Below are 21,543 nucleotides of genomic sequence, written 5' to 3'. Positions count from 1 at the left end.
ACTGGTAACTTTGAGCAATTGGTATCATTTCTAGATTTATACTTTCCTGCTACCAAGCAGGTGAACATTCCATGCATACGTGTCCTTTCCCCTGCAGGTTGTATGATAAGAAACGAGAATTATGCTTGGCATCTAAATGGCGCTACTGAACATCGTCACGTTTGAAAACGCATGAAGGCGTTAAGCCCAGTAGCTCATCTGTTAACAGCTCAAGCGTTCCGACTTCAAGCCTGAAGCCCTTTTACTTGGCTGTGATCTGAGACAACAATAATATTATTAGACTGTCACCGTAAGGTCCGATGTTGCTGTTGCCTCTCAGCCAAAACATTTCGGTTTATCATGTCGCAACAGCTACAGCAAGCTGTCCGAGGGCCGCCGCGCACTCGGCGATGCGGCAGAACACCACTGCTTATTTGCATGACTATCCCTCATTCCCTATGTGAGCTGTCAACACGGTCGAGGCTGGTGCTCCGGTTTTCTGCCGATAGGTTCTCATTTTCAACCATTATTACTCAGATTTTGCCACAAGGGGACTTTTTTTGGTTTGTTTTGTTAGTTATCGCCTTGATAATTGATTTTCAATCTAATGAACTGCTGTTCTTATCAGATACTGACTTGGACAGCGGAGTTCCAGTTTGAGCTGCCAGATTGAGAACCACATGTGATTAATTCGTAATTATTTATGGTAGCAGTTTAGGTCAATCCATATTTTAATTTAGCCTTTGTATGTTTTGTTTTGTGTTCAACTAACCCAGTTCTAATCTAATTTACCTCAATTGATGGATATAGATGAGCTCGATAAGTGCCTACTAATATTAGTGTGCTTTGCCAATGCAGTTCTGGGTCATGCGGAAAAAACTCGTATGCAGACAGTGTAATACGGAACAATAACCCGGTCGTCAGGTCCTTTGTTTGTCTGGAACGCTGTTGCGCAATGTGTTAGTCATTCACTTTAGAATGCCACTTCATGCCCATGTACAGAAGAATACTCTCCAGTGGGATTTCACTGCGCCTTTTAACTAATCAATAATTGTATTAGAAAAAAAAAGGTGGATAGGTGTATGGCTATGACTTCAACACTACTTTAGTTCTTGGCCTTCTGGATGCTTCCTGATGTAATGTGACGTACAAAATCCGTTTTGGAATAGGATAGTGAATTTAAAGAGTCAACCCAGCTTTTAAATATTACACACATGACATCCACATAACCTGGAAGAGTTTTTGTTTGTCCATTTGTGTTGTCAAACGGTGGAACTTTAAGAATGAAGAATTAAAGCACTGTCCAAACATAAATCATTTTAAAAGAATGTAAAAAAAAAAATATGTTAACAGGACATGATGTAAGATGACATCAACACATTACTACTTTTTTATTAGTTTTAGTATTCAATATTTTGAGTTTTGTTCACTTAAATTGGCTTGAACAAGGAAATAAGGACCCGAAAATGTGTAATGTTAAATATTCCCTTTCATTTTCTGCTTGCGGTATGCGTGTCAGTACATATTGCTGGTCTGTGTTACATCACTGTTAAATTTTCTGTAAAGCGCATTCACAGTCACAGCCTTTGTGAAAGCGCTATATAAATAAAGGTGGTATTGAAATAAAATCCACGCAGAATATGTAATTATACAGAAGCAATATTTGTTTAAAGGCTTAAATAATACAGTAGAAAGATTCTAAATGTTAAATAACCATTGAAACTTATGTTACATCATGAATACATAGGGCCAGTGCCAAATTCGGCAGGGCCACGACAAGATGGCTCACCAGTCTCCACCGAAAAATGCTAACTGTAGGGCCCTGTCTAAATACGTTCTTCCTCCAACCCTTTTTTGGACTTGCAGTTGCTGTATCATTTTGGGATACTTCTATACTAGATATTTTTCTAGTTCTTGTTTTTTGGTCTGTGTGTTCGAAATAAACTTGAAAAGTAAAACAAGAAAATTACTGGATTAATATTAGTGTTGTTGAAATAGGGATTTTGTAAAACACACGTTGTGCTGTGCCGAGCACAATCTCGCTCATCAGATATTGCTCTTTGCTCTCAGTGACTGAAATGAGCAGATGTTCAAAGCCCAGTGCCATTCATTATGTACAGTGCATGTTCCACACCATTTCACAGTGGCACTGTGTTTGGAGACACTAATGTCATTGTTCAGGTCCTTTTAATGAGTGGTGTGTTTTTAGTTGGGACTTAGAGCAAAGAGCATTAACTGTATTGGCACAGCTCTGTTTGATTCCCTTCCCACGGGAAAGTTGGATGTGTCGATGGCTGAATCTGATCCTTAACAGCCCCAATTATATATATTTCATTATATTAAAAAATATTGAAAATAATCTGTGAATAATATATCAATCTGAGGGGGTCTATGAACATATTCAGGATTGTTCCGCATTGGTGGTGGTCTGAATGATTTTGGGGGGAAAAAAGCATCTAGGCTCTCAGGATTTAAAAGTGACTGTATAATTATTTCTTTGCATGTGTTCAATACAAAGCGCCTCAGGATCATTGATTGAAACCCAAGTGACAAGTTTTTGTGACACACAGAGATTGGCCATGATGCGTTGTTCATATTCAGCCATTGCCGAGTTTGCTCTATAAAGAAATCACTGTGACTCCTGTCTTTGATTTCCATAAGAGTTCCACCCAGAACCACAATCATCACAGAGACAAATATTTTGTGAATCATTTTGTTTTTTTTATTTCTTTTTAGACAGATTCTGACAGAGATGTTTCAAATAAATCCCGAGGATTAACACAGTCTGAACAAAACCGAAACGGTGTTCTAATTTTACTTCATGATGTGTTTGGCTTCTTTTTTTTTGGGGCGGGACAGTGCATTACATACACACGCTCTTCCCTCTAGGCAGAACATTATATGACTTGACAATTAGTATGCGCTCATGTTACCACGATCCGGCATCAGTAACAGATTGCTAGCGACTACTCTTATCTTGCGTGACATTTAGATCTCATGAGAAATTTAGGTATTTGGCACAATGACAAAATACACATGGAAAAGAAGTACATGGCCTCACTGGTCACAAGTTCAGGTGCACTTACACAGTTTAATGGCAGTTGTGGCAAAAATTCTGCCCATAGAAAGCTGGTAATTCTCAAGTTTTTTATTTTGTTACAGCACAACAATATTTCTGTGTCATGAGGGCTGTTTGGAGCGGAGTAGAACAGGAATCTTTTTGTTGACAACGTAAATCAAAACACCATATTACTAGTTTAATTTAAGATATTTTTATACTGTTTTTTTTTTAAACTGTATAGAGAATGCACATACAGCATTTAGAACAATGAATAAATGAATAGAAATGCCATGAATATTTTCTGGCCTTCCCCCATGAAAAAACAAACAAACAAAAACGTATTTTGTATTTTAATTATATCTATTGGACCTCTGCACTGTGAGGTGCAGTGCAGAGGTCCGGTTTCGATTCCAGGCCCCGGCTTTCCTGTGTGGAGTTTTCACTTTCTCCCCATGCCTGCATGGCTCAGATAATGGATGTATCCATATTACTGTATTTGACAAAAAAAAAAAAAAAAAACAGAAGTTACATAATTAAATAGAAATAAAAGGAATTAAGACGGTCTTGTCACACTGCATCAATTGAATGGCAAGTTTGCTGCTATTTCTGGTGTGGTATTTGGGGGCAGTATAACGTGGACAGATATACTGTTCTCAGCTCGTCTCAGCTCATCATTACGGCACTCATTAGTCGCTCTTCAACGAGGATAAGAAATATGACTGCGCGATGTTACATTGTCTGCTTGTGTTCCATTTGTGTTCAATCCGTTGCTGAATGGGTTACAGCACCACAATATACTGTAGATGCTGCTTAGCAACTGAAAGGCTAAGGTATGTGGCTGTTTTAAATAGACAAACTGTAATTCTCTTTGTTCCATGTTTAGTTTGACAGTAAATTTCATGTTCATTTTTTTTCATTTAGCGTTTAATTAGTTGTTATGAATGTTCAATGGAGGCACATGCAGTTGGTTTATCTTGACTCTGATTAGCCTAATTGGGTGGATAGAGTTCAGAGAACGGATTTGCAGTACTCTTGTCCAAATATTTTATTCTCTTCCGCTTAAACTAAACCAGATCGTTCCCGGAATCAAAGAAACAGTTTTGTCACTGACCTCAAATGCTACATGGTTACTTTTTGGCTTGTAATAAAATACAATATTTCAATTTCGATTTGGATATGTGATGTTTTTCTTCATTGCTTATATCTACTCTAACTTTTATTTCACAACTTTAAAATGTGGCAGATAGGTCATTCAAATTAAAAACATTGGCATCTTGACACGACTACGGCTGCACGGCAAGTCGTATCCGCTACGTCCATCCATTTTCTAATCAAATTATCCTCACAAGGGTGACCAGGACGTCCTGGAGTCTCTCCCAGATATCATCGGGCAATAGGCGGCGTACACCCTGAACTGGTGTGGAGGATGGTTTAGTGACTGACAGATTAGCCAATTAACAGCGACTCTGCACATGCACATTCAGTGACACCCAAGTCACCCACCAGGACAGACCTGCCATTTAAAACAAGAAACAGTCACAGATACTACATTAGAACGCATGGATAGCGACCCCATGGGGCCAAAATGCAAAGGTATTTTTTATTGGAAAATTGGATAAATGCTAGAATATTTGATTCTAATATCAATATCTGCATCCCTGGTTTAAAGTGCAGTATTTACTAATAAAATAGGGGCGGTCTGCTTCTATTCTAAAATGTTCGTGGAAATTTGGCAACACATTGATGTTTGTTTGATTTAAACACTCTATTCATAGATTTGAGCACAGGTACCAGAACAAGTTTGTCTAAAAAAAGAGGTCAAAGTGGACCATGGTGGCGCCACTAATCACAACACATTTGGAATTATCAAACACTAACATTTCTCTTGAATAAGGTTGGGCCCATGTTAGGAAGAGAAAGGCATCTTTAAGTACCTAATCCATTATACGGAAATGATTACCCATCCGTTGACACCTGTTGTGTTTCACTTTTCTTGGCATTGACAAAGGTCATTTCTTCAATACATTGCCACATAGCAAGGTCTCAATTTCTTTAATTTTGTAGTCGACACAATCACAATCTGTCCAGCACTTCCTCATACATTCTGTTGTTTTCAAGTACTGTACAAGTAGGGCTATGTCTCAAGATTGCCACTACAAAGTGATTAGCGACCTCACTTGTTTCTAATTTTAGGAGGGCGGGCTTGCGTTTCTCATGCTCATAGTGGTAACGCTGGCTGGACTGTGTGTCAGCTTCTGCGGTGGAAAAGCACAGAAGGGAGAAATGAGGGGAAAAGTGCCGCTTATGATACTGAATCAAAGCCAGCCATTTCCTGTTCGCTGAGCCAGCTTCTGCTCAGCGCTCGCCATATATGGCGATGGTATTTGCATGGGTAGGGAAAGCCTAGACTTATGGATCGGGACGGATGCTGAAAGGCCTTTTCTGTGTGTGTGTGTGTGTGTGTGTGTGTGTGTGTGTGTGTGTGTGCGTGCGTGCGTGCGTGCGTGCGTGCGTGCGTGCGTGCGTGTGTGTGTGTGATGGGGGGGGGGGGTTCCCCAACCTTTAGTTTTGGTTTGACTTACGAAACCCTGTCTTGCTTGAGGTTTATTATACATTTGTATTTATATAGCGTTTTCACAGCAGCTGCAGCCGTAACAAAGCGCTTTCCAGCACATTGAACATAAAACAATTATACAACATAACATAAAACATGGACAAGAATACAATCGTTAACAACTATTCCATGTGCCTTGTTGTTTGTGTGGACGAAAGAGGAGAGAATCAAAGTCTCCTTTCACCAGTGGTTTAGAGACGTCATGATCACAGCCTGCATGATGTCACACACGTCTGCTGTAAACAAGCTCTCAGTCAACAAATAGAAGCTACGATAGATTCAGAAGTTTAAATTCCAAGCAAATTGAACATAAAACAACTTCTGACAAGTTGGTTGGAAAGTGACGTCCCTCTCGAACACTATCACAGTTTGAGCGCTATGACCTTTAACCCTCCAGAGACCTGTGTGCGGACAATCAAGGCACCTCCCAGGCATCTTTGTGTGTATGTCTGTGTTTGTGTGTGCCGCCCTTTTTCCCTGGTCAGCTCCTCCCTGCCCGTGACTGTTGATGCAAGACTATTTTCTCAGTCTTGCCTCATTAAACCAGCCCGAGTCAAAACATATGAAGCTATTCTCCCGTTTGACATGCACCTCCTATGTACACAACTTATTAGTTCCCTCATCATGAATCTGCACTTTTTCCATTTCAGACAGGTTAATTGCAGCGCACTTGAAGGTTTGCCTTTTTTTTTTTCTCGACTAGATGGTTTTCCCACACACACTCTGTTGACAATTATTGACCTGAAGCATTTGTGGGTCTTGGTTTTGTCCGTGGTGCCAAAACATGCTTATGTAAAATGCTCAGCATGTGTTATTGGATGATTTATATCATTGGAGGGATTGTGCGATACTTTTACAGATACCATCCCTTTCAGGGGTGTGGCCTAGTGAGTGATGTTAGGAATTTGGCCAGTTAGTCTGCGTGTGCTTGTCAGGATGTAAGTTTTGGCTAACTTGTAGTTTGTTGCTATTGTTTTCATTGTGTTTGACTGAATCGTTCAATTATTTGTCTGAAAGTGCATGGGTGACTGTCACAGCTATCTCACTTTAGAAAAATTTGATTGGGTGTTTAAAAAGGAGAGGGGAGAAGTCCAGATACAGTCAAGCCCCGCTATCCACGGGGGAAAGAAACTGAGCCCTGTTGCTTAAAGTGAAAATACCCGCATCATCGAAGGCCCCCAGCCTCCACAACAAAAAATAGATGCCGCGACATGGGCGCAAAGATCTACGTTTGTCTAAACAAGATATAATATTGCCCAAAGATATCACCTATCAAATACCAAACAAGAGCAAATTAACCCACAATTACTGATCATAAATGAACTCTAAATTACACATGCAGTTAAACCAGCACAATCTGCTCACCAAGCAGAGAGCACCCACATTTCTCAGCAACTAACACCTTGTTTCATTACCGGTAATTCAAAAAACAATGTGAGTTCTGCTCACTATAAGTTGCTTCATCTTCAGTGATCTACATACGATGCGGGTTACTTTTTTCCCTGTTTCATTTGAATGTGCCCAACCCTTTGTACAGTGAGGAACTCTGATTTGGTTGACTGAACTGCAATTTGCATTTATGTGCTGTGGCTGACCTACTGGTTTTAATTCCACAGGGCATTGTTTTCCAAATGCACACGGCGACAGCCTTTTGTGTGTTTCTCCAGTCGAGTTCTTGTAGGTTGAAATTAGATGACATGACAGTGTGACTCAGATGCCGACTTTTTTTTTTTTTTTTTTTGTCCGCCAGCGGAACGTAGCTAAATGCAACGGCATAAAAGTAGTGTTCCTTCTTCACAAAAATCCTCAAATAAAAGGATGTAGCATTAACGGTATGCTGACAAGTACAATTTATTCAACAAGTCACTTGAGTCGACGAAACGAATACAGTAATCTCTCGTTTATCGCGGTTAATGGGGACCAAAACCACCCGCGATAAACAAAAATCCGCGAAGTAGCAACCCCCCCCCTCCATATAAGTACATGTACGTAATATTTATAAGGCCAAATTTAATGGTATACATGCATGTAGAAGTAAATTTTGAAGTAATTAACATGACTTAATGCTGTATACTAATAGACTTAAACATGTATAAGTTAGGTTAGTTTATGAATATGAAAATACAGAAAACATTAAAAAAAAAGTTTTTCTTTTGAAGTCCGCAAAAAGTTTGCAAACAGTCCGCGAGAAGCTGCGAAAGTCAGCAAAACAACAGCGAGTCACATAGAGCAACATATACAGTACTGTACTACATGTATATGATTTTTATATATTTTTTATTTTATTTTATTTTTTTTATGAATATGTTTGAAAAAATCCGCGATGCAGTGAAGCCGCGATAAACGAACCGCGAAATAGCAAGGGATCACTGTAAATGGAGCTCGATATTACCCACCTCTGCTGCGGCCTCACGATAGACAAGTTGCGTAAGATGCGTTTGTCAAAAGCCCCAGTCAAATAGCACCTTTTGCTCCTTTGAGTCTGTAATTAAACACCAATTGTAGCACAGTTCCCTCCCACGACTAACCAAACATTCAATGGCTACCTTCTAAAAGAACAGTATCAAGATTTCTTTGTATGCATGATGACCATAACAGCTAATAAATACATTTTTCCATTCCTCCTAATGCAGCATTGGCATGTTATTGTGAAAAGGAAAATATGTGCATTTCCTTTTGCCCCACCAAGAAAAAAAGCAGTCAAACATGTTAATGGGTGTGATGTGAAGGATTAATTAGGCGTTAATTGGCTCTTTTACTGGAGAGGAAAAGTACCTGGGTAAGTCTACAAAAGCTGTGAACATTTTTCACCAGCACACAGCATGTAAAGTGGTCGATTTTTTTTTTCTCTGTAAAGTCTAAATTCACCCTGGAAGATGTTAAAAGCGCACCTCTCTCTATAACAAAGTTAATGAGTGACAGGCTTTCCATGTGATTTTAATACAGACTTAATACACCTTTTCCAAAGGAAGATTTCAGTTTTGATCTGATTAGATCGTGGCGGTAGATTGTTGTTCTTCTTTTTCTTTTTTTTGAACGTATGAATTAGAGTCCCCCTCACTACGCTTCCCCACTTTCCTCTTGGGAGGAAGTCAAGGGTTGAATAGTGGATGCTTCGCCGTCGCTGGCCAAGCTGCACGATGTGACCTACGTCCACAGTAGCCGCACGCTGAGTGACACAACACTGATTCATAGCGCATGATGGATGACCTCACAAGTCATCTTAAGAAAAACAAGAGATGTGGGCTGAGTGTTCGGATGTGGATGGAAGTTGAGTCCAAAAGGAAACACACTCATCATGCTGCAGCAGTCACAAAATGTACAGATTGTGAAGGAAGTGTTTCTTTTTGTCTGATGACCTCATAGATGGGGTTTGGTGGGGACGCCACATGTGCCTGAAGCCACACTCAATTTTTGTTTTTTATTTCATCCATCCATCCCATCTTTTGTCCTGCTTATCCTCACTAGGGTTAAGGCTGTGCTCGAGCCTATACCAATTGCAGTTGTTCTATATATAAATACATACATGTTTTAAATGTGGTGTTATATAATATTTCAATTTTAGGTATTTACTAATAACATATTTATGTAATATTTGATAGGCTTCATGTATCCGTCAATATATTTTACTTAGGATTTTAACTCCCCTCAACTCAAATGTGAACCACTATGCAAAGAGTGAACAAAAAAAAACCTAAACAAAACAGGATATCATTCACAAATTGAAAACATTCTTATTTTTAAAACATTCAAGCAGCGCTTTCACTTTGGCTATGGCGTACAATGTCTCTGACGGCCATAAGGTATTTTCTGTTCTGAATGTCAAAAAAAAACAAAACGTAAGATTTTTTTCTATATTTTTGTGTTATTCCTACTATTGTTATTTTTTTACTCTTATTTTTTTTTCTTTTTTGGAGAATCTTCATCAACATATGAAGTAAATCAAACCAATATACTGTACACTTTCTGGTCATAACATTTGATGCACCTGCACAATCGTAAGCATTTTTTTTTTTTTTACATACCACTAGATGCAATCCTTGTGGCACAGTTTAAGAATCAGTGATGTAAGCCACATTTAAAAAATAGTCTGCCTTTACAAAGATAATCATATTTAGTTTTTATACTGAGGGACATGAAATAAATTTTTGTGGATTGTAGCTCATATTCCGATTTGGTTACCTTAGTTATACTGTACATGCAAACATGTACACGAATAAATAGTTTTATTAGACATGTAATCCTCTTGTTTTATGACAGTTGTACTCAAAAGTCAATGAAATGTTCTGGTTGGCTTTGCTGGCTCATCTCACTTTTTTGTTTTTGTTTCAGGGGGGCCGGGGTCAGTTTGGGTACCACTGGCAGAGCCACAATATCAAACTGAGCGGAGTGGATGACATGGTCCTGCTCAGCAAGATCAACGAGGACGCCATCGTGGACAACCTGAAGAAGCGATACATGGATGACTACATCTTTGTATCCTCACCTTACATTGGCGCCTCGCACCTCGGCGAGGAATTGCGAGTTTCCCTTCACCTCCGCTTTTCCCAGAATATCCTGATAGTCATTGGCGGCAGTGAGCAACCTTATTGTCGGAAGCAAATGCCCGCCCCTGCTGCGGTTAAAGGGGCACAGGTCAGCTTGCTACCACTGCTAGATGTTTGAGTCGTGCAAAGTTAGAATATTTCACTGGGGTGCAAACTGTAACAAAACAGTCAATCTGCATGTGTGCAGCCTGGATGCCCAAATTTGTTTTTTATTTCATCCATCCCATCTTTTGTCTTGCTTATCCTCACTAGGGTTAAGGCTGTGCTCGAGCCTATACCAATTGTAGTTGTTCTATATATAAATACATACATGTTTTAAATGTGGTGTTATATAATATTTCAATTTTAGGTATTTACTAATAACATATTTATGTAATATTTGATAGGCTTCATGTATCCGTCAATATATTTTACTTAGGATTTTAACTCCCCTCAACTCAAATGTGAACCACTATGCAAAGAGTGAACAAAAAAAAACCTAAACAAAACAGGATATCATTCACAAATTGAAAACATTCTTATTTTTAAAACATTCAAGCAGCGCTTTCACTTTGGCTATGGCGTACAATGTCTCTGACGGCCATAAGGTATTTTCTGTTCTGAATGTCAAAAAAAAACAAAACGTAAGATTTTTTTCTATATTTTTGTGTTATTCCTACTATTGTTATTTTTTTACTCTTATTTTTTTTTCTTTTTTGGAGAATCTTCATCAACATATGAAGTAAATCAAACCAATATACTGTACACTTTCTGGTCATAACATTTGATGCACCTGCACAATCGTAAGCATTTTTTTTTTTTTTACATACCACTAGATGCAACCCTTGTGGCACAGTTTAAGAATCAGTGATGTAAGCCACATTTAAAAAATAGTCTGCCTTTACAAAGATAATCATATTTAGTTTTTATACTGAGGGACATGAAATAAATTTTTGTGGATTGTAGCTCATATTCCGATTTGGTTACCTTAGTTATACTGTACATGCAAACATGTACACGAATAAATAGTTTTATTAGACATGTAATCCTCTTGTTTTATGACAGTTGTACTCAAAAGTCAATGAAATGTTCTGGTTGGCTTTGCTGGCTCATCTCACTTTTTTGTTTTTGTTTCAGGGGGGCCGGGGTCAGTTTGGGTACCACTGGCAGAGCCACAATATCAAACTGAGCGGAGTGGATGACATGGTCCTGCTCAGCAAGATCAACGAGGACGCCATCGTGGACAACCTGAAGAAGCGATACATGGATGACTACATCTTTGTATCCTCACCTTACATTGGCGCCTCGCACCTCGGCGAGGAATTGCGAGTTTCCCTTCACCTCCGCTTTTCCCAGAATATCCTGATAGTCATTGGCGGCAGTGAGCAACCTTATTGTCGGAAGCAAATGCCCGCCCCTGCTGCGGTTAAAGGGGCACAGGTCAGCTTGCTACCACTGCTAGATGTTTGAGTCGTGCAAAGTTAGAATATTTCACTGGGGTGCAAACTGTAACAAAACAGTCAATCTGCATGTGTGCAGCCTGGATGCCCAAATGATTTGATTTTTTTAGTACCGGTATGTTAAATTTCCTGATTTGTAATTGCTGATAGATGCCACAAAATGGCAGCTAAGTACTGCTTATGGTTGTAATCTGGTCTGCGGTTCAGTTCACGAGCCAAAATGCTCACAAAACAAGGTAATGTTTCATATTGAAAGCAATGGAAATGCACTTAATATGTTCCTGACATTATTTTTATCTGTATGGTTCAAAATAAATACCGTACAATATAGAAATAAAATGCTACGTTACCGAGAAAATCACTATGTGCAGCATCTAAGCCAGTTAGATTCAATACTGTTGAACATCTTTGGGTTATGAAAAAAGCACGGTAGAAGCTTCATTATAGTATGATTACAAGCCGTTTTCAATTGGTTTGGCACTAAATTGAGCCTAATTCAGAGTAAAATAACAATGACAAAATAACAATAAAATAAAATAACAATAGCTTGCGTTGATGTAGTGCCACGTGCGGGAGGGGTAAAGCAAAACTAAACCTTTCACACGTCCATGCCAAGATTGTTCGCAAATTACAACTAGTGGGTTAAATGACGTAAATGTCCTTGGAAAAGTTTGAATGTTCACTGAATCATTTGTATACTGCATGCACGGTGTTACAGTGGAGCTGTGGGATGCTATAGTCCCGTCATGAACCTGGCGGATAGCTAGAAAAAACAAAACAAGAAAAGCGCAAATAGGCGAATTTTTAAATGTCATACCGCAAATTTGCGAACATTGACTGGAAAACCAATTTCCATTCGTACTTATAAAAAGTGGTGGCCTAAGGAAGACCCCTTTACATATGGTGCCTCCCACCCCTTTTTTTTGTTTTTTTTTTTCTCCCAGATATGACTGACTTCGAGTCATTGTCGCGCAGCCTGTTACTTTTTACACTAAAGTTCATTTAAAACGTAACTTATGTTTTTGCCAGACATACCATATTCGGCTTTGTGAGCAGTTCTGGTTTCGATTTAAACTATTGAAAGCAACGCACATTGCACACCGATGAGGATTTATTTTTTTTTCTAATCCCAAGTACACGCACAATTTACTGAATGAACTACTCATGAATGAGGAATGACGAATCCCTTTGAAAAACAGTTCTCCAAGAAGCACTTTTATGGCAGCGTCTGGGGGTTGTGAACTTTGCAAAATGCTGGCAGCTTTAGACCTGACAACTCTTAGTCAGGATTTAGATGTTGGTCAGCAAACAGCAACAACTGTGCGGCCTCCTTGCCAGCAGCACTGCAGTTCTTTCACTGTAGGCCACCCACAATAGCGGCTTTATCTGTCATCGACAGCACTTTGGCTTCAGGGTGTAAAACCTCACAACGGTGTTGAATGCCCAGCCCATTCTCGACCATTTTCTCAAAACCAAGGATTTTATATAAAAATCCAATTAAGTAATTTGTTCTTTAGCTATCAGACCATTCAATTGTCTAGTATATGAGCAACTGGAATGGCAAACTATAACCAAACTTAAAGTTCCACGGTGTCCAAAGTCTGGCTGATGTGGCCATATGCAGCCCACTACATGTATTTTATCGGCCCACCGCATCTTGTAAGAATAAAATTAAACATGCCCCGCGTCAAATGATATAAATGTATAAATGTTAAGAATCAATCATTCTTTTTTGCGAGAGTAAAAATTCTATTAAAAAATGGCATGGAACAAGATACACTTTTTATTCAAAACTATTTTTTAATGTTAAAAAAATGACACTTTAACATCATTTAGATTTAAAATTGGAAGAAAAGTTGGCTATTAAAAGATATTAGTTTTTTAAAATTTAAAATAGCTAATGAAACATTTAATTTTATGTAAAATTATTTTTAATGTAAAAGTTTAGTGTAACTTTTTAAAATCTAACAGTTGTTCAGAAATGCCAGACATCACAGTCTTATTATTTTTTTTTTTTGTTAAAATTATAAATACATATGTAACAAATATTTGGAATTATTGAAAGTGTATTCGTTTAATTATTCCATTTATTTGTTGAAAAAAATACCTTTAGTCTTCTGCAGGACAGCCCAAAAAAACCCAACAAATCTCTTTGTGATCTTTAACAACCAATGCTCCTGTCAGACATACATTGGTCCTGTGCTAATCTCCATCAACCCCTTCAAGCAGATGCCTTACTTCGGGGAAAAAGAAGTGGAGATCTATCAAGGCGCGGTGAGTCGCTGAATTGAACCTGAAAGCATCCGCGCAGGCTGTGTCGCTGCAGCACGCGCAGCTTCGAAGATGGGACCGTCTGCAGAACAAAGTTGCTGAAAAGAACTGGGTTGGATTTAAGGTGAACGTTCCAGCTGGCGGGCGCAGATGTTGCCTGTCAGGAACTGGACATGATCGCTGGGAAAGCTTGGCAGCGCCGTCATAGAACTGTGTGTTCGGCCAGCTGCACACCAGCCCCAGACACTCTGAACAAATATTCAATACCGTGCAGATAAACGTACTGGTTGCCTTTTAAAAATGCACAAGACATTACAGTATATGTATAGTCAAATAAACGGGTGAAGAGCAAAGCATTTGGTCCTTATCTGTACTATTTAGTGCTAGTACAAACTTTTAGGAAGTTGGAACATCTTGATCATTCACAATCATTGAAATCCCAGACAGGTTTAATATTTAAATCAATCACATCATTTAGCTTTAGATAAGTATGTTATGTTTAATGCTAACAAAGGAGGACTATGGGCCAGCATTGATGTTGTAGTGTTCTAACCCTACAAGAAAGGAATATTTCAGCCGTTGTTGTGGCCCCTGGCAGAACCGCCACTGGCCCTGTGCCCTGTGCATTTAAAATATGCTAAGTTTCAATGATTATATATTATTACATATTTAGCCTCCTTATCCTGCATTTTGTGTAAGCCTTTCAGTAAATATTGCTTCTGTTTATTTTTTTTTTCATGTTAGTGAATTTTATTGTCATATAGTATTTAACTGAATGTTAAACATTTGACATTTTCTGGACTGTATAACTTATTCAGGACAGTATGGACAAATTTAATTGATGCAAAAAAAGTTACATTGCGATAAAAAGATTAATGATGATTGAAAACCTCACATATTGAATATTACCGATTTTTAAAAAAAAGCAAGAACATGTTGATTTTATTAAATTTATTCATGCAATTTTTCCCAGCATCATTGGACGGTCCGACACACTCACAGATTTTATTAAATTTATTCATGCAATTTTTCCCAGCCGTCACACTCCGACAGTCCGACACACTCACTTGGTGGCCCCGGACTACTGTTCATGTAACACCCCGGTTTATGCAACCGCATTTTCAGTGGTTTATTTTTATTTCCTCACTCGAAAAGGTTTTATTCCTATTATTTTTATAATCCAATAAAGTTGAACATGTACGGCACACAATAATGATGGATTTTATTTATCTTGCTCATTTTACTTTTTCCCTCGCCACAAAAACCTTCCATTTGAACACGGATGTGTAGACTTTTTATATTCACGGCGTGTGGGATTCAAGAAAAAAAAAGGCGGAAACAACAATGTGGTTCACTGGTGTGTTTTGAATTATCTTTTGCACTTGATACATGGACATTTTTGGAAATTTATAGCCAACACAATGCTTGAACAAATCTTTTCTAATATCCTGTCCTTGTGATATGTTTCTCTCCCATCAGGCCCAGTATGAGAACCCTCCTCACATCTACGCTCTGGCGGACAACATGTACAGAAATATGATGATCGACCGAGAAAATCAGTGTGTCATCATTAGGTAAAAAAAACCCAACAACAACAACAAAAAAAACTGCATGACAAGCAGTGTTGGGGGTACATGTTCCAGTAATACATTACATTTAGCCAGCAAAAAGTAATATAACGAGTTACTCATGATAGTTGAGGATTATTATTATTACAGTTACTGAGTACCGTAACCCGTTAAGCTTGGGACCACCAATCTTTTTGCAACTAAGAGCTACATCAGGGGTGTCAAACTCATTTCACATTGTGGGCCACATACGGCCTCGGTAGATGTCAAGTGGGCCGGACCATTAAAATTAGTTGTTGTGCCTATTGTTCTTCCATCCCTCGCCTGGTCGCTCAACTGCTCTTTCCTGTTTTCTCTCTTTATTTACTCTTTTCCCTCTACTCTTGACTCTGCATCGAAACTCGTCTGAGACAGATGGTCGCCCGGGATCTGGAATGTATTTTTTCTTGAATTGTGAAGTGTCTTGAGATAACTTCTGATATGAGTCAGAGCTATACAAGTACAATCAACATGATGTGATGTCAAGAGGTGTGCTACTGTAATGCTTTTTCCTCAACTTCCTGGTTGTGCTGAAAGGACTGATGTGTCATGATGGGGCCTTTTATCCCATGGTGCAGTCACCTGAGCTCCACGGTTGCTGTAGTCATAGTGCTTACCTCATGATGAATGAATCCTGCTTCAGCACTTTAAGCCTGTTGTTTGTCCAGCGAGCACTTGCTCGTTCAGTTTCATCCCCACATAAAGGCACAGAGTTGGATTATGCGATGGTCTAAATCAGCAAACAAAAGAATGGAAGTGGTGTTATGATGAGGCAAACAAAGGCTTCTGCCAACTGCTGGCCAGGCAGTGTGGTCAGCATTGGCATGTGTTTCCAATTTTCACCATTTACTTGGACAATGAACAATATAAGCAGTGGTGGTGACTCGGGAGTAAGGAAGTACAAATACTTGGTTACTGTACTTGAAGTCAGTATTTATATTGTGACACTGGCATCTCCCAGCATGTGTGATTAGTACTGTACGTGTTGTCATGTAAGAAGTTGTGATTTGATATTTTGATGGCACATGAACAGCAGCTCATTATGGACTCTGCAGCAGAAGCAGGATTGTTTTTTTTATTTTTATTTTTTATTGAACTAACCACGAGCTCATTTCCAGAAGTGCTCTGCTTTCCATTTCACAACACTGTGTGTCGTAGTAACCACCGCCATTTAAAGTTTGCACACTTTGAGCCATTAGTCGATATGCAGCATTAGGTCCATGTACAAATTCCTATATGTTTTATTACTAGGTGAGTAATTGATGCCCCCTCCATAAAAGGTCTATAACAGCCTATACATACCACAAAATGGGTACAAAGCACAAGTTTGGTCAAAATGAAGCTCCTCAACTCAATTCCACCTGGTTCCTTGGCACCAAGATGCCACAATATTGGGGCGGAGCACTACTTTTATCTTATTAAAGCTCCTCAACTCACTTCCAACATTGAGCCTAGGCACCAAGGTGCCCCACATTGATGGCAAATCACTACTTTTGTCTAATTGAACCGGCCCAACTTGCTTCACTGTTGTTCCTTGGTACTGGGAAACAACAAGTTGGCAGCAATTTAATACTTTTTGTCTAATCGTAACACTACAACTCCTTTCTATATGGTTCTTTGGCACCAAGACGCAACAAGATGGTGGAAAAGCAATATTTTTTTTTTTGCTCTGGCCTGAGCACAAAAACACCAACTGCACTTTCAGCAAATAACGCAGGAAAGGTTCCCCAAAAACTTGCCAATATGTGAATTCCCAAATGTTGAACCACAAATATGTGGAGCCCCTCACATGTGATTTAGTTTTCGAATGTACTTTTACCTGACTCACCTACTTATGTGTTTTTACCTAAATCTCACATTACTGACTGTTCCATCATATCATTTTTATCAAATACATTGCACAGATTTACTTTAGTAACCAAACTGCTAAAGTTATCCTTGATTAAGGAGTGCTGATGCTTAACTGTTGTTGATAAATCCCGACAGACATCATTGACGCCCCCCACAGCTTTATACTGATGTGCCCAAAATAGAAAACACGTTTGAAGAGGGACTCTGAAAAACGTATGCTCGCGTGCAGTATTGTGAGTATTTCCAGTGTACAGTGAGGAGGCCCCAACAGAGTTGAGGAGGTGCTGGACTGTGGGGGAGGGTTAATAGACGAGTGGCTCCCATGACTTCCTCTGGCCGCCGCTAACAGGCTGCAGCTGTTTCTCACACAGCATTTAGCAAGACGACTCTACTTTAAGGCGCTGGAGAAAAAAATAATAAAATAAAAACAAGACTCCGCAGCCCTCCACTGCCAAACCACATGCGTCCAAATAAGTATGACCCAAAAGTCAAGAAGGGAAAGTAGAGTGTAGGCTGTGGGAATAGAGATGAAGGCAAGTGTGTGCCAACGGGATTTACATGCACTAGACTGTCACCAATATTATTTATTTAGTTGATGGATACAGTACAATTTGAGAGAACAAACATTTTTCAAAGCCATTCTTTTGGCTGCCACTATTTTAGTTTTTTTTTTTTTTTTTTTTTTTTTTTTTATCAGATTTCAACCTCTGTTTTGCCAAGTCACCACTGACGTATGCACTATAATTTCTTGAGATTTAATGACAACATCCAATATTTGAAAACCAAAATACTAAATAGCAACTCCGTATTTGTGGCGTACGTATCCTATCAAATTACTGTTTTGATATTTTGCAACTGTAAAGTCCAGGCATTAAACTACAATGGTGTAGTCAAGAGCACTCATTTATGACTTTCATTAAGTGCAAGAGGGAAATGTTCTCCAGTGCAAAACAGAAACTAAATGTCCAAAACCACAAAGAATCCAGAACTGGGAAAACAAGAACTGCAATAAAAAGGATATGCACAAATTAGATCTGTAAAGCACACAATTCATAACTGTAATAACAGCAGCGCTTTCCATCATATTGTTCAGCGTATCATTTAAAGATGAATAAGACGAGAAAAAGCAGATGTTGATATATTTTGTCTCTTTTAGTGGTGAGAGTGGAGCCGGCAAGACTGTGGCGGCCAAATACATAATGGGATATATCTCCAGAGTGTCAGGAGGCGGACCAAGAGTGCAGGTGAGACCATTTTCTTCTTACGAATGACAGAAAAAGTCATGTCAGAACAATTTCTCATTCTGTTTATACTCGAATCCGCAATGTGTAGATTGTGAAGCATGAAATCAAATAAAAACAAGACTCTACAGCCAGCTAAAATCCTTAATATTTAAACGGCTTCCTCCAGCTATCTGTCACCCCTGAAATGTCCTGCTTCTAAGCTTGATAAAGATCTAAATGTGATGAGGAAATGCCTGCGCTGCAAGAGCAGTGGGATTCCATTTTTTATATTCAATCCACTTTTTTTCTCAAAAATGAATCAGAAAACATTGCACTGCATGGCTGATAAATTGCCCTGGTTTCCATTTTACCAAGCATTACAGTTCAATTCAGTTCAACGCGAATATCTGGAGCAGCAAAACCAAATTAAAAAAAAAAAAAAAAATTATTTTTTTCATAAGAAAAATTGTGCTCAATGTTATTGTACTGTATATTAACACACAGTAGTAACATTTTACACGCTGCCGGTTGTGAGAAGTCATGAAGTCACGCATGGGCTAATTGACAAAATAAGCTAGCAAGCTACCAATATAGCAATTCTTTCATGGTAATAAACAATATTACCTCCTCATACTTCACAGACGAGTTTGTGTTTTTGGGATCATAGGTAGAGCTTTTCTTTCTCCATATTTTGGCCATTACATCACTTTAATAAGTTGTGCAAAAAGTACTGAAATAGACAGTGAGACATGGACATTCAAACGTTTCGACAAGGTCAATCTAAGTTCACCTGAAAAGGTTGTGGTACATTGTAGGTTCATCCTGAAATTTCACCAGAAAGATCGATATCCCAAACTTTTTCTGAGTATTGTGCATTTAATTCCAGTCTCCATAAAATGACTGGAAGTCTGTAATTTCAATCGAATGAGAGGCTGACATAGAAATGCCTTGCAAAGGAAAGATGTCCTCCAGACTGTGTTTGTACAAAAAGAATGTGTGAGTGGAAAGTTCCAGTCACACTCACAAGTGAGAGTGTGAAGAATGTGATATCTTTACCTAATACACTCTACTGTGTGTGTGTGTGTGTGTGTGTGTGTGTGTGTGCGTGCGTGCGTGCGTGTGCGTGCGTGCGTGCGTGCGTGCGTGCGTGCGCGTGTGTGTGAGAGAAGAGAGCGCAAGAGAAAGAGAGCGAGAGAGATGTCGCTCACTGCACATGCCCCTTTGTATCGTTGCAGCACGTCAAAGACATCATCCTGCAGTCCAACCCGCTGCTGGAGGCCTTTGGTAACGCCAAGACGGTTAGGAACAACAACTCCAGCAGATTTGTAAGATTTCCCAATACCTCATACCATTGTCACACTGCTTTACATAGTTTTTAAAAGTAAGCCATGACAAGTCACTTTCAAATAGTGTTCACCTGGAAGGAAAAAAAAGATACTTTGTGATATGACGAGAAGTACACAATCCAACGCAATTTTATAGAGGACATACCATCATAAGTGGTCATTGTGAGATCATTTAGAGTTGGGGTACTTATTTGGGTCAAGTCGCCGTAACAGTCGAGGCATTTTTCCAAAGACCCTCTCACAATCCGAACATCAGTTTAAAAAAAAAAACAAACAAACAACCACATGTACAACCTATATGCCATGGGAATTAAAAAGTCGTAATGTTAACATAACAAAACAAAAAATGAATAAATACTTTGGATGTTTAGGGACCGTTCAAATACATCACATGGTCCTAAAAAGTGTTTGGCAATTTCTCCTGAAACAAAGTCAAACACATACGGAGATGCAGTTGTCATCTGCCTCATGCAACTGATAACCCCAGCTTTGTTTGCAAAAGCTTTCAAAGTCATATAGAAGACGGATAGCTTCCTAAAATGAAGGCAGACCGTTCCAATGAAATGGTCCAGGGGCCATTTGAATCTTCCATCCTAAATTTATATGATGCAACGTCAGAACACATGTTTATTTTGTATGATGAGTATGTGGTTTCCTCTCGGGTTATATTTGTCTTTCGAGATGCATCGGTTCCATAACCCTACTGTATCGTCTCAGGAAAAATCCCTTTATTTTGGCTCCATCCGCCTTAAATAACTGCTTTTGAGGTAGCGTCTTTGAGTCAATAATGTCTCTGTTCAGTGTCGAGCTACTGCTCTCAGTTTGAAAGTGACTGGAAAAGACATTACACTACACGCCCGTCTGGTGAATACAGTAAAAATGCAGTAAAATATTCATATGGGAGCACACACAGGAGCACGTCAGAGCCCGCAGCTCCTGTCTGTTAGCCCACTCCGTTGGTGAAAATGTCTCTCTGGTCCATCAGGGGAAATACTTTGAGATCCAGTTCAGCAACGGCGGCGAGCCAGACGGAGGGAAAATTTCCAACTTCCTTCTGGAGAAGTCACGTGTCGTCATGAGGAATCCTGGCGAGAGGAGTTTCCATATATTCTATCAGGTGGGAGCTATTTGCGACCTGCGCAGCAGTGAGGAAATGGTTGGCTCACCGATACGGTCTGTGAGGGGAAAATCAGGATATGGACTGAAGTATTGGGCAACATCTCAATTCACGTATCAAACAGGGTTTGGGCTAAAGCCCCGAGTTCAGCCTCATTCAACACCCCGAGGATGAAGTAGAACAGAGATTCAGAGCCATTAGGCCCTCTCAGGTTTAGTGAACTAACACATATCGATCTGGATTAATGGACAGAAATTCCCCCAGACACACACCAACATTTTCCCGCAAGAGCAGAAATTATTCTAGCTGCAACTCCTTAATGCCTTCTGTTTTAACTCCCTGAAAGGTGTCATGGAAAATACCATTTGGCTCTTTGAAAATGTGTTTTCCAAGGCGAGCGCTTTGACTCATGTAAAACAACTTTACATAATCTGATGATGTACATGTGAACCAGCACAGCATTATATGTTATTGTGTCTCTTGAGTAC

The 21,543-nt window shown here is 39.2% G+C and overlaps 1 protein-coding gene across 3 annotated transcripts in view; it reads left to right on the top strand.

The window, feature by feature from the left end:
* myo1ea (myosin IEa) overlaps positions 1-21,543 on the top strand; it is a 50,586-nt gene that overhangs the window by 5,914 nt on the left and 23,129 nt on the right. For 2 of the 3 annotated variants that reach the window (XM_019886826.1, XM_019886825.1), the window contains exons 1-6: positions 11,232-11,461; positions 13,825-13,914; positions 15,391-15,485; positions 18,526-18,613; positions 19,828-19,917; positions 20,924-21,055. In XM_019886826.1, the coding sequence (XP_019742385.1) occupies positions 11,267-11,461; positions 13,825-13,914; positions 15,391-15,485; positions 18,526-18,613; positions 19,828-19,917; positions 20,924-21,055 (690 nt within the window). In that variant the 5' untranslated portion in view covers positions 11,232-11,266. Of the gene's footprint in view, positions 1-9,986; positions 10,131-11,231; positions 11,462-13,824; positions 13,915-15,390; positions 15,486-18,525; positions 18,614-19,827; positions 19,918-20,923; positions 21,056-21,543 lie in introns of those variants that run through there. The other variant, XM_019886827.1, reaches the window with a different exon arrangement.

Source organism: Hippocampus comes, unplaced genomic scaffold (genome assembly GCF_001891065.2).
Source record: "Hippocampus comes isolate QL1 unplaced genomic scaffold, H_comes_QL1_v1.1 scaffold261, whole genome shotgun sequence".
Classification (NCBI taxonomy): domain Eukaryota; kingdom Metazoa; phylum Chordata; class Actinopteri; order Syngnathiformes; family Syngnathidae; genus Hippocampus; species Hippocampus comes.
This window is presented reverse-complemented; position numbering and strand designations above follow the sequence as displayed.